Source organism: Mastomys coucha, unplaced genomic scaffold, assembly GCF_008632895.1.
Source record: "Mastomys coucha isolate ucsf_1 unplaced genomic scaffold, UCSF_Mcou_1 pScaffold19, whole genome shotgun sequence".
In the NCBI taxonomy this organism is placed as follows: domain Eukaryota; kingdom Metazoa; phylum Chordata; class Mammalia; order Rodentia; family Muridae; genus Mastomys; species Mastomys coucha.
This window is the reverse complement of record NW_022196901.1, coordinates 2496032-2509155: the sequence shown is the minus strand read 5'-3', so window position 1 is coordinate 2509155 and position 13124 is coordinate 2496032. Positions and strand designations below refer to the sequence as shown.

General features: G+C 40.2%; 1 protein-coding gene across 3 annotated transcripts in view; it reads left to right on the top strand.

Moving 5' to 3' along the window:
- Cldn12 (claudin 12) overlaps positions 1-7234 on the top strand; it is an 11358-nt gene extending 4124 nt beyond the window's left edge. For all 3 annotated transcript variants that reach the window (XM_031379963.1, XM_031379964.1, XM_031379965.1), the window contains exons 3-4: positions 1168-1220; positions 3767-7234. In XM_031379963.1, coding sequence (XP_031235823.1) covers positions 3796-4530 — 735 coding nt within the window. In that variant the 5' untranslated portion in view covers positions 1168-1220; positions 3767-3795 and the 3' untranslated portion in view covers positions 4531-7234. The remainder of the gene's footprint in view (positions 1-1167; positions 1221-3766) is intronic.
- The last annotated feature ends 5890 nt before the right edge of the window (positions 7235-13124 follow it).

The following is a 13124-nucleotide window of genomic DNA, read 5'->3' as shown; positions in this document are numbered from 1 at the left end:
GGAGGGAGATGGAGGAAGGCTGCGAACAGGAGGGAGATGGAGGAAGGCTGCGAACAGGAGGGAGATGGTTAGATCGGCCTCCCAAGCGGTATGACTGGCTGTGGGACTGAGAAAGTTTGTAAAGGGTTGGAGAGCTGGCTCAGCAGTTTAGAGCACTGAAAATTAGAAAATTAGAAAACTAAAATTAGTTTAGAAACTAAAAATTCCAGTTTCAGAGGATCTGACATCCTCTTCTGGCTTCAGACACTGCATGCATGTGATGTACAGACACACATGCAAGCAAAACATCCATACACATAAAATAAAAAATAAATCTGAAAAAAAAGTAGTTTGGGAAGATACCATGTGGCCTAGCTCTTAATTAAATTGAAAAGTGGGAAATTTGGAAAGTTAAATGGAAAGTTTGGAAAGATTAAACAGTGTGGTTACATAGACAGCTGTATAAGGTAAAAGTGGCATATAAAGAGGCTGAGAATGGGGAGAAGCCAGAGGATTTACACTGTGGGGAGGTTTCAGAGTTTTAGAGACTTCATTATTTAGGAAATGGGAAGCTATTGAGTGGAAAGAAGTGAAGTGACAGACCGCATCTCAAAAACTTATTTTGGATACAAAAATCATTGACTTAGCACAGGAGTCTCAAATTTGATCAAGTCTTAATCTGGAAGTCAGCAATATGCTTTTAGTTTTACTACTAAATATATCATTTCATATTATTTCCTCTATCACCCTATGAGACGTTATCTCATTAGTGGGATGAGACTTACTAACAAATTATAGATATGTACAGTCAATAACAGGATAAGAAGTGAAAAGACCAAAGGAGGTTACAAGATACTAAACATTAATTTCAGCACTAGGGTTTAACCTGAAGATTGAGATCACTAATGTTCTTTTTCTGAAACACAATTCATGGTATCTCTGTTGACTCTATAAAACTATTAGTCCTTGAGAGTTTAACTAAGCATGTGTCACCATACCAAGTTCAGAGAACTGATATAAAATATAACATCAACTTGAAGGAAGCTATAAAAACACTTAGCACTGAAATAAATGCGTGGTCTGCCCATGTTTATTGATATTATTTGATTGTCTGTAGACTAAGGATTGCGAGAAAGTATGAATAATAAAACTATCCTGATCTGGTTCCTTATTGCCTTTGGTTTGCAGGAATCAGTGGCATAAGACAGGCTGTTTGGAGAAACACTAATTACTTTGAAATTGTGAGTATTTGCTCTCCATTTCTGGAAACAAGAATGAAATTGTGATTGAGTTGAGGATTTGAGAGTATTTGATGATGGAATCTTGAAGCTTTAAAAGAAACAGGAATAACCTTTTCCTTACTGTTCTGTCTTTACCTAACCCAGGGCAATAGCTTTTTAATAAATGGTTTACTGCCTTATGTTGCTTAATATAATAACAGTGATCACTTAATTATACAGTTGGTTAACCATCAGTATTTTGAATTTGCATGAAACAGCATGTTTTTTTTAAACACACTAGACCAGTGTCCTTTCAGGGCATTTTCCATATGCACTGCACACTACAAATACTTGTTGCATGACTGACTCCTTAGTCATAGCTGTTTCTTTGTCTAGCCCACATTTTTGAATACATTGTAGGGCCTCATGGTACATGGCCCACTTCTCATTCATATAATCCTAAAATGATTTGTGTGCCAGGCACTATGCAAACTGCTCATCATATATGGGGGAAACAGATCAAAAAAGAACTGGAGCTTAATTGTGGATGTTGGCATTGTTAAACATTTCTAATGCAAGTATTCTCAAACCTGCACCAAGATGTTAGTTCTGAACCAACGTCTTTGTTGCTAAAATTAAGCAAGAAAGGTGGATTTTTTCTAAGTTGCATGAAAATTAACCTATATTTTTGCAATTTAATTCTGAAAATTTTCTGGAACAGTTACAATTTCTGATACTGACAGAAGGCCACATAAGTAGTAGTGAATACTGGAGGAAAACTTAGAACTACCCGTGTTTAATTTGAAAATCTAATTTAAGGCCATTTATGCCCAAGCTCTACTTTCATATTATACACTTAATGATGTATTATTTGAATACACAGGCATAGAATTTTTGTAAAACTATTCCTAATTTACGTGGCTGTATAACCTGACATTGTTTTCTACAGAACATTGCATTTGCTTGCTGAAGCATGTGCTAACCTAGCTTCTTAGCATTTCACCATGATTATCTTTATAATCCTGACTTCCTGGGAATGTTCCTGTACCATCTCAGTAGAGAATACTTGATTCTGGAAAAGATGATGGATTCTGTGAACATAATGATATTATATTAGATTTAAAAGTCACTGTCAACTTCACCCCTTCATCTTGCTTTTGAACAACCACAAAGTAAATGTACCCATAAAAGTCTGCTCTGTTGCCTCGTGGTGGAAAATATGTTTAAGTAGTGCTTTGAGGTGCATTTTAAACTCTGGAGAAAATTAATTCTGAATCAGATGCTGCTTTATATAGTTAATCATAGATGGGAAAAGAATACAACCTTGTAATTTGAGAAGATAGAAAGGCTGTACTGTTGTTTCTGTTACAGTGGCAAGGTGTTCTGAAGGTGTTCTACTTCAGAATCTGCATTTATCTTACACTAACATTAATAGCTTTATAAATACCAAGTGCTAGAGATTTCCCTGAAAAGCACTTGAGTCAAATTAAATCATCCAGAAGGTAGGTAAGCAGAAATTCCATGGCCTTTTGTTCTCTTCTGATTGACTGGAGATGTGCCCCCATTTCATTTCTAATAACTTCCTGGTATGCCAGAATTGTAGTAACAAGGTGAATTAGCTTCTCATGTAGCATTTATTCAGTAAATGTTGCTTAAACCACTCTAGTGTGCCAAGTACTGAGCGCTGGTCAAGTACTTGGTCAAGAAAAGGCAGTTGCTCGTGCTCATACCCAGCATTCACTTGACACAGTGCTTTATACGTGTTCTAAGCACATGACATTGCATTAGCTCATTGGATCCATGGGAAGAAATCCCTGTGAGGTAGGCACTACTTTCTTACTCGTTTTGCAGATGATGAGTGAAGGCACAGGGAATGTCTGTCAGCCAGGTCAAGAGGCAGCTCTTAACATCCTGCTGTCCTGCAGTGCTTCTCCATACCTTTGTCTTAGACAGACCACGTCCTCACCTGCTTGGGCCTCACTTCACATTTGCTTGAGCACGTACACTGAGGTTGTAGAGCCTGTAGCTGTTAGATAGTGAGTGCTCTAGCCCTTTGCTACAATTTGAATAAGTTTTGATTTTTTTCATTGACTACCTGATATGCAAAGTGGCCCATATATGTATGCTGAGTGAATATTGGCAACCAGTTTTAAATTTTAAGTGTGATGTTACTCTCTTTAATTATGAAGAAAAATAATGATGGCTAAAGATTTTAGTTGCTGTGTGACAAAGTGATGGATGACAAAGCACTTGTGTGCACTTGATCTGGGACATATATGTTAATGTACATTCATATTGTACAGGGAGGAAACAGGAGTTTCCATCCTTCTCCCTCTCTTTCTTTCTTTCTGTTGGAACAGATGGGTAGTGGCAGGGTCTGGTCTAGAACTCAGTTTAGAGATCAGGCTGCCCTCAGACATACTGCAGTCCTGGTGCCTCAGAAGTGCTAGGATAGCACTAGCTAGCTCCCTGTCTGCCCTGGCATTTCATCTGTGCTGCCAGTTGGTGGCAACTCTAGCTGTGCTCTCCCACTGTGCCTGATTTGCCTTCTGTGTGTCATCCCCCAGACTGACCGTATAGCTCAAGCTCTCCTGCCATGGGCTGCCGAGATGTCCACGCAGCCACCGTCCTGTCCTTCCTGTGTGGTATTGCTTCTGTAGCAGGCCTCTTTGCGGGGACCCTGCTTCCCAACTGGAGGAAACTGCGGCTGATCACATTCAACAGAAACGAGAAGAACCTGACAATTTACACAGGCCTGTGGGTGAAGTGTGCCCGGTATGATGGAAGCAGTGACTGCCTGATGTATGACCGTACGTGGTACCTGTCAGTTGATCAGCTGGACCTGCGAGTCCTCCAGTTTGCCCTGCCTCTCAGCATTGTGATTGCAATGGGTGCCTTGCTACTCTGCCTAATTGGAATGTGTAACACAGCCTTCAAGTCCTCCGTGCCTAACATCAAACTGGCCAAGTGTTTGGTCAATAGTGCAGGCTGCCACCTGGTGGCCGGACTCCTGTTTTTCCTGGCAGGTACCGTGAGCCTCTCTCCATCCATCTGGGTCATCTTTTATAACAGCCATCTCAACAAGAAGTTTGAGCCAGTCTTTACCTTTGACTATGCAGTATTTGTCACTATTGCTAGCTCAGGGGGTCTGTTTATGACTGCTCTTTTGCTGTTCGTGTGGTATTGTGCATGCAAGTCTTTGTCCTCTCCTTTCTGGCAACCACTGTACTCACATCCTCCCGGGATGCACACTTACTCACAGCCCTATTCATCACGGTCCCGCCTCTCTGCTATTGAAATTGATATTCCAGTAGTCTCACATAGCACTTAACAGAGATATAATTAACTGTTGAAAGGATGTCTTGTAGCCTCACAGCCCCCTGCATAACGAGCCTTTTTGGACCTGTGTACATTTTTCCTATGTTCCTTACCAGTCAGTGGAGCCAAATTTGTCTATCTTGGTAGAATGAAATGCTGCTAGATTTTATGAGGTACATATTGCATTCTTCTAAATGTGAAACATTCCTTTTATCTTGCTTCTAAAACTAGAAGGGTCTTTAGCCTCTTTGTTGATGTCTGATCAATTACTTATGTGAAAGGACCTGTGATAATGACTGAGGCAATGAAAACAGCATATTGAATAATGCTGTTTGATCCTTACCAATATTGCAGATTGTGCATTGTCTCCGATGACTTAAAAGTGAAAGGGGCAGTTTCAAATTTAAGACATTTTGGTCGGATAAGGCTAATAGTTTGTCTTCAGAACTCTACCAGCTTGAAGATATAATTTCATTCTCTCTTGGGACTAATTGAATTGGTATCAGTATACTGAAGATTACTATCTTCTACCTCATTTCAGTGAAAAGTAAAATGCATTTTAAATGATGGCAGAGTAAGTCTAATGTTTAAATACGGTTAACATTTGACTTGTTCATTGGTTTCAGACAGGGTCTTGCTGTGTGTAGCTCTGGCTGGCCTAGAAATCACTCTGCAGACCAGTCTGTACTCCTCCTGAGCACTAACTACAAGGCACGTCCAACTATATAGGGTGCCACATAAGTTTTAGTTACTGGTTATATTGCTGGAGTTTAAAATGTGTCAAGAGACAGTATATTGCTTCATTTGAAGCAAGAATCCCTTTCCAGATACCCCAGTCAGGTAGTGCTTGCTCTTAGTGCCTAGGACAAAGGAGTAAGAAGTTGTTGAAGCCAAATGGTTGTCTTTTAGGGCACGTGAGTCTGTTCTTCAGTGTCGGTGCCAAAGATTCATTTGGTGGCTACTACTTGAGTAGGTTTATTGTGTTCAGTTCCTGCTTCAGGACTAATTGCTTGCTTCTCACACTGCTTAGCACTTGAGTAAGTACGTTAGAGGATACACAAACAGGAGAAGTAGCCATGTCTGTGTAGGAATTTTGATCTAATACACCTGATAACCAGTGGAAGGTCTGACTTTATGGTAGCTGGTAAACTTGTAAAGCATTGGCCCAGGAATGTATTTCACCTGAAACATGTCCTTCTAACACAGTCAGCCTGTGGTACACCACCAGCGATAGCCTGGACACTGGAAATTCACTTTAGTTAGGTCTCCTCCCATAGCCGTAATAACGGTCTCAGATCATGAGAATGGGAAAATAGGAGAGAGATTAAATTATACTACCTCTGAAACTAAGATGATACATTAAAGAGGGACAAATTTTAAAAATATGTCTTCTGATGTGATGTCAAGTGGATAAAACCATGTCAGTACTAATGTCTCACTTTGACATTGGGGAGTGCTGGGTCTTAACTCTTAGGGATTTGAGCTGCTCATTAATTAGTATAATGTCCACTTACTAGCATTATGTTTGTAAAGATTGTAGTATATTATGGTTATAGATTTTTACAAGCAGCTAGTTTTATGGTAACAGTTTATGATGCCTCTTTTTCAAATCTGAGTATTTCTATAGAGATATATAGTACTTTTCCCTAAGTCCAACACTACAGTATGTAGGCAAGTCAATCCAATTGAAATGCCGTCAATACAAAGCATGCACATCTATGTTTTTTTTTGTTTGTTTGTTTTTGTTTTTGTTTTTGTTTTTGTTTCTTTAAATTATGGCTTCTAGTCTTTTCCACCTCTGGTTCTTCTCATTCATAAATAGAGCTGGGTGTTGGTCATTCCAAGATAATGGCAGCTAGAATTTTGAGACTAATAATAGATTTTTTCCCCCTTTGTTAATTAATCTTAGTTCTTCTCTCACTAAACTGTTTTCAGAAGGATTAAGAATTCCACCATGCCTTGGTATTAGTATAAAGAATAAAAGTAGGGCCAGGTGTAGTGGCTTTTGACTTTAATACCAGTACTCAGGAGGCAGTGACAGGTGCATTTCTAGAAATTCTGGTCCCCAAAGCAAGTTCTAAGCCCGTCAGAGCTACACAGTGAGACCCTGTCTTTAAAAAAAAAAATTAGGAAAATAAAGTGGACTCAGCAATGGGAATAGTAGACACTTTTCAGTTTCCAGGATTGTAACTACAAGCATTAAGCTTTCCTAGGAGGATCCTTTGGCATTATCATCTATAGCCTCCAATTACTGTTTATTATGAATTCACTCAGGAAGAGAAACAGCTGTTTCTGTATTATCTTTTTAGTGTTTCAGATTGGGCATAAATAGCTATTTTTAAAGCCATCAAAGGAAAGCATGTATTTACAATCCTTCTACTTGAGCACTCCTGGGCTGTTACTGAGATGGGGTGGATAACTTCTTTTGTTGCTAAAAAGCTGTTGATTTTAAAGGCCTTCTAAGGAGCCAGTTTGGCAAATATCCTTGAATGTGAGATGGTGCACAGAATGTGAGATGGTGTGAGAATTACCCAGCTTTGGGAGAAGAATAAATCTAAGATTCCGAGTTCACTCTGCTTGTACATAAGCCCTATGACGGATAGTGTGTGCTGTAAACCTCAGTGGGTGATGGACAGTGTGTGCTGTGGACCACACGGTAGAAACCTCAGTGGGTATGCTGTGCTGCCTCGTGTTTATTAAAAGATGTATTTTTACAAGTTTGTCTCTGTTCTTCTCTTAGCTTTAAGGTTAAATATTTTGGAACACGTTCATCACGTGTATTTTCAATGAAAATAAGTAACTCCTAAAGACCCTGGATGGGGAGGTAGGACTGCTGCAGAAGAAGGCATTTTTCCTCTAGATGGATCACACCCTTTATTCACTGGGCTTTTTACCAGTCCACAAAAGAGCACTCAATAAAGTCATTGGCCAAATTTTCTTTATCAGTGAACTTTTGTGGGTAGGCTAGTGGTTGGGAATTCAGAGTATGTAGGTAGAGGCAACTTTCCATATTCAAAGCTTAAGGTTTACAGGAAAGTGCTGTCAACACTTTTTAAAGTGTGTGATGAACCTTTATTTTCGGAATTACAGCCATCTACAATCATTCTAGAGATGAACTCCCCTGCTGAAACTCATGGGTTTATTATGCACTATTAGGTGGCAGAGCCATATGTTGCACCAAAAATCAGAAACAGCTTCAAATTGAGCATCCCAGCTAGTGATACTAAAGTGTACTAATCCAGAGTCTGCATTCAGCTCTGCAGCTTTGTTGAAGGTGATCAAATGCTAGACAGACATTTCATGCTAAACAAATCACAAAAGTCCGGGCTTTATCCAGAAATGAAAATACACATCATTTGCATTCATTATCTAAAGTGTGCATAAAGCTATTTCAGGGTTGAGGCCAGACAGCACACTTGCCATAAGAAAGAAAATGCTCTGAGAGCCATGGAGGTGGATTACACAGCAGCAAACTCAAGGAACTCCCACTAGCCAAACCTGAAACACTGAGCATGACAGTGAATAACATGTAATGGGCTTGCAGTTCATTGAGTAAGGTAATCTGTGTGACCATACTGATAGAAATGACAGCAAGTTACTTACACTTAAAAAAGTACAGAAAAAAAAAACTGATAAATCAAGATATGCCACTGACATCGTTAAATAGGGTTCTCTCTTCCTATATGCTGCTGCTTTTTATTTTTATGTATGAGAATGTCTTGCCTGTTTACCACTTGTGTGCCTGGCTGGGAGAAGCTTGAAGAAGGCATCAGATCCTTTGAAACTGGAGTTACAGATGGTTATGAGCTGACACATGGGTGTTGGGAATCCAGCTAGGTTCCCCTGGAAAAAACAGTGTTCTTAATTGCTGAACCACTAGTACAGCCCCTGCCCTACTCTTTTTCTTGTCTGCATTTATAGTAACTAATCTTGTGAAGTGGAAAGACCAGAAGCCCGTCACAGACCTGGCAGCCCTCCTCCCAGATAAGCAGGTGTCTGGAAGGCTCACCTTGTCCTTTGTTGGCCGTGACCATGCAAACCAGGCTGATCCCAAACTCAGAGACCTGCCTCCCTTTATCCTAGGTGTGATTAAGGGGTGCCAGGACACCAGGCTTCTGGCTGCTGCTTTAAGAGCTCAAAGGTAGCAGTGGCCAGGTGGTGGTCCCTGAGAACCAACTGTGTGCAATGCTTCCCAATGCACTGAGGAGTAACATATTGGCAGTTTCAAATTTGGCTATCATAGGAGCACTTGTGGCTCCAAAATTGCCAAATGCTGCAAGTGCATGCTCTTCTTTCCGCTGACAGCTGATTACTGTACATTTGCCAGCATGCTGCTGCCCAGAAGGGATTAAATTGCTGAGTTTAGTAAGGAAATTAGGAATCATAGCCAAAGTTGGGCATTGTAAAGCTTTGTTAACTGATGAAAGGACCACCTGAAAAGCCTCTTAGCAGGTGTTCTGCCTCCACGACTGCTTTAGCGACTGCTTTAGCTCCATCCGTACTAGGGACTGACTCATCCTGTACACACTCAACAGAAATACCTAAGAAAATGTACCCAGCCTCTGCTACTGAGTCATGTTTGCAGTCAATTACTCTGTTCAGTTACGGAAGCAGTAAGCAATTCCTATCTTTAAAACACATTTCTAATATAACCACCTGTATCTGGGGTCCCTCATTTAAAAAAGTACCATGGTGGTCTGGAGAGATGGCTCAGCAATTAGGAGCACCGACTGCTCTTCCAGAGGTCCTGAGTTCAATTCCCAGCAACCACATGGTGGCTCATAACCATCTGTAATGGGGTCTGATGCCCTCTTCTGGTGTGTCTGAAGAGAGCAATGGTATACTCATATACATTAAATAAATAAATAAATAAATCTATTAAAAAGAAAGAAAGAAAGAAAGGAAGGAACAAAGGAAGGAAGGAAAGAGGTAAGTAAGTATAATGTCAGTTTCCTTATCCAGAAGAGGGGAATCGCTTTTTCTAAACCTCAGTAGCAGTTGGGGTATCGAGCTTTCCTCTGGTAAAACAAGTACTATAAAATCTTGTGGTGCCAGTTGTGAGCAAAGGATTTAGAGGAGGAAGCTCAGACATTGTGATTTAGTAGGGAACATTTAATCTGATTGTTTTCCTAACACCAAATCAGATGGTTTCATATGTCCAGAAAGGACACAGAGCCCCTTGATAGGCGACTAAGACAGTGGAAGAACCACAGTGACCATAGAATTAAGCTGGCTCGGACAAAGAACAGAACAGAACTTAAGGAATTCCTAACACTGTGGGAAGAGAGATTATCTGTAGCTCAGCTCAAAGGAAATCTGTAGCCAAAAGAGAATGATGAGTACAAATTCCATTTATTCCAAGAACAAAAAACAACTGTTAAGGAATCAAGGAGTCAAAATTTAAAGTTATTTCAAATTCAAATGGCAAGGACATTCAAATGTCCTGCCCTTGTTTGTTTTTTTGTTTGGTTGTTTTTTTTTGTTGTTGTTTGTTTGTTTTTATAAAAGCTCTACTGTCATCAGTTACATGTCAAGAGTCTGGCAGCCTGTGTTTCTACATTGAAATATTTGTTTTGGTTTTGACAGATGCCTCTGAAATCTATTTTAGAAGCAAAGGCACTCATACTGCCAAAGAAATTAGCAATGAATGACACAGCATGAATAATGCCAATGCCAAATACAAGTACTACTACTCACTTCCCTAACTCTACTGGAACTGTCTTTGGGGACTTTAGGACACCAGGACAGGACCAACTTCTTTAGCATTGTGCAATCACAGTTTAAGGACTCTTAGGTTGTCTATATTTCCTAGCTATTGTGAATAGAGGAGCAGTGAACATAGCCAAGCCAGTATCTCTGAGAAACACTTAAATGTTCAACATCCTTAGTCATCAGGGAAATGCAAATCATTGCAACAGCGATTTTTAATGTATTCAGTAAATTCATACAGTGGCTGTTTTTACTTTTTCTAGCTAATTCCCCAGAAATAACAAAGAGATACCAAGGCTTAGTCAAGCTTTACTGCAATACCAGGGCAGTCATTGATCCCCCTCAGTCCTCTATGCTGATCTGGCTACCTTCCAGCCACAATCCCCATAACACTTGCATTTAGGGCCTTCCATGGTCCAGTTGAACTGTCATGATGTCTCCTGTCTCTTCCTCTTCTTCCTCCTTGTGGCTCAATCTGTTTTACAATTCTCTCTCTTTTCTCTCCCCTGGCTGGTGGAAGTCCCGCCTTGTTCTCTCTTCTGTCCAGCCATTGGGTGGTCACCTTTTTTGACAAAGCAGAGAACAAATGGTAAGCATTGTTTATACAAACTTGAGAGGAGATTCTTGACATAAATATTACAGTGCCATGTCCAGATTGAAACAAGATAAGGAGGAAGAGAAATAAAAAATTGAGTAACACAAGTATAATCTTTACATAGTGCACAAAACATTATGGCTACAAATCAAAACCTCTTGGTGATTTCATTTTAGCATCCATCATAATGGCTGGGATCAGGGACAAGTCATACAGCCAAGGATAAGGGGAAACACGTCTCCCTTGCTGGTGGGAGTGCAAATTTGTACAGCTACTGTGGAAATCAGTATGGCAGTTCCTCTGGAAGATGAGAATTGATCTATCTCAAGAACCAGCTATACTACTCTTAGACATATATACCCAAAGGATGCTTCATCCTACCACAGAGATACTTGCTCAACTATGCTCACTGCTGCCCTTTTTATAAGAGCCAGAAATTGGGAACAACCTAGAAATTGGGAACCCTCTACAAGTGAATGAATAAAGAAACTGTGCATTTACACAATGAAGTTTTGCTCAGCTGCTTAAAAAAATGAAATAATGAGTCACAGGTAATTAGAACTAGAAAAAAAAAAAAGTCATCCTGAGTGAGGAGGTAACCCAGGCCTAGAAAGACAAATATGACATTTGTTTATATGTGGATATAGTTGTTATGTCAGTGCTAACCAAGCTACAGTATGTAGAACCACAGAGATTAGGTGTAGAGTAAGGGACTTGGGGGGTGGGGTGGGCAGAGAAGATCTCCATAGGAAAGGCTAAAAGAATAGAAATTTATGGATGGATGGGAGGGGGTGGACTGGGACAGGAGGATCAAATGAAGAGTGGGAGGGAGGAGGAGAAAGGAGGGGATACAGGGAGAGACAGCTAAAATTAAGGGCCATTTGAGGGGTAGTATAGAAACATAATAGAGTAGAACTTCCTAAAACATATACATACATGAAGGTAATCTAAGCAAAATCACCACATAATGGGAGACAGAGTCCCAACTGGAATCTCTTGTCACCAAATAAAGTTTCCAGTATTGGGATTGGGTTATATCTAATTGAGTTTTTGGTCAAAGGGGTCTGATGGAAACCCCCAAACAACTGAGGCTATTGCCAAGTCTATGGGTTGCTCTCCACAAACTGATGGCAAGGCCCCATTATTGATGCCAACATTTACACAACTTGATCATGGAGAAGTCAACCTTTTGTATTCATATAGCCTTCACTTCGAAGCATCATTGCGACAAGAAGAAACTCTGCACTCTACCAAAGGAGAAACATAAACACCAGCAGAGCCACAAATGCTTTGATCAACAGTGCTGTCTTATCTGTAAGATATCTTAGTATAATGGTGGCACAAACTTTCTGGGAGTACTCACCCAGTATCTGATTTCAATTAAGGTCCACTTCACGAGATGGAACTCAAACCCAGCATTGCTTGGGTGACCAAAAACTTGAGACTAAATAGCCCAAGGACCTAGGGTAAACCCAGATACTACTGTTTAAAAAAATAGCAATTAAATAACTCCTAATAAATTAATACTTTGCTCAACCATCATTAGAGAAGTTTCTTCAAATCTCTCCTCTCAGGGATCAGGGAACCTCCTGGAAGAGGAAGCAGAAAGACGGTAAGAGCCAGAAGGGATGGAAGACACCAAGGAAGCAAGGCCCTCTAAATCAACAGAACACACAGAGCCTGAGACGGTATGCCATTGGCTTGCCTGGATTTGCCCATAAGGGGTCCTAGAGTTGAAAGAAGTGGATACATGCCCCCAATCCCTAACCCAGAAGCCATCTTCAATTGATAACAACTTGCAAATGAAACCTTGTTTCTTTCAAGGGAGTCTCGCCAGGGAAACAAACTTCTCTTCCGGGTAGGCTGCATGCCCTGCAGTAAATGGCCAATAGAAAATGAGCTCAAGCTCATCTCTGGAGGTTCCTTATCTCATAATGTCATGTTAATGTTTTTCCTTTATTTATCCTATAATTTAAATATATTTATATTCTCTCTTTTTACCCTTCAGGTTCTTTGAATATTTTTATGGCTTCCAGTTTAATGTTTTTATGGGATTCCTGAGTGTTCGAGTAAGAGGGTCCCCTTTCTTGTGCCTTCTCTTGGGTTCTTTTTTCTAGTGTTATTTGTCTTGTCCAGTTCTGATGTGTTGGTTTTGTTTTGTCTTATATTTTATTTTATTATTATCCCATAAAAAAGAAAAAGAGATAATGAGAGGGGGGAGGAAGAGAGGGAGGGAGAGAGGGGGGAGGGAGGAAGAGAGAGAGAGAGAGAGAGAGAGAGAGAGAGAGAGAGAGAGAGAGAGA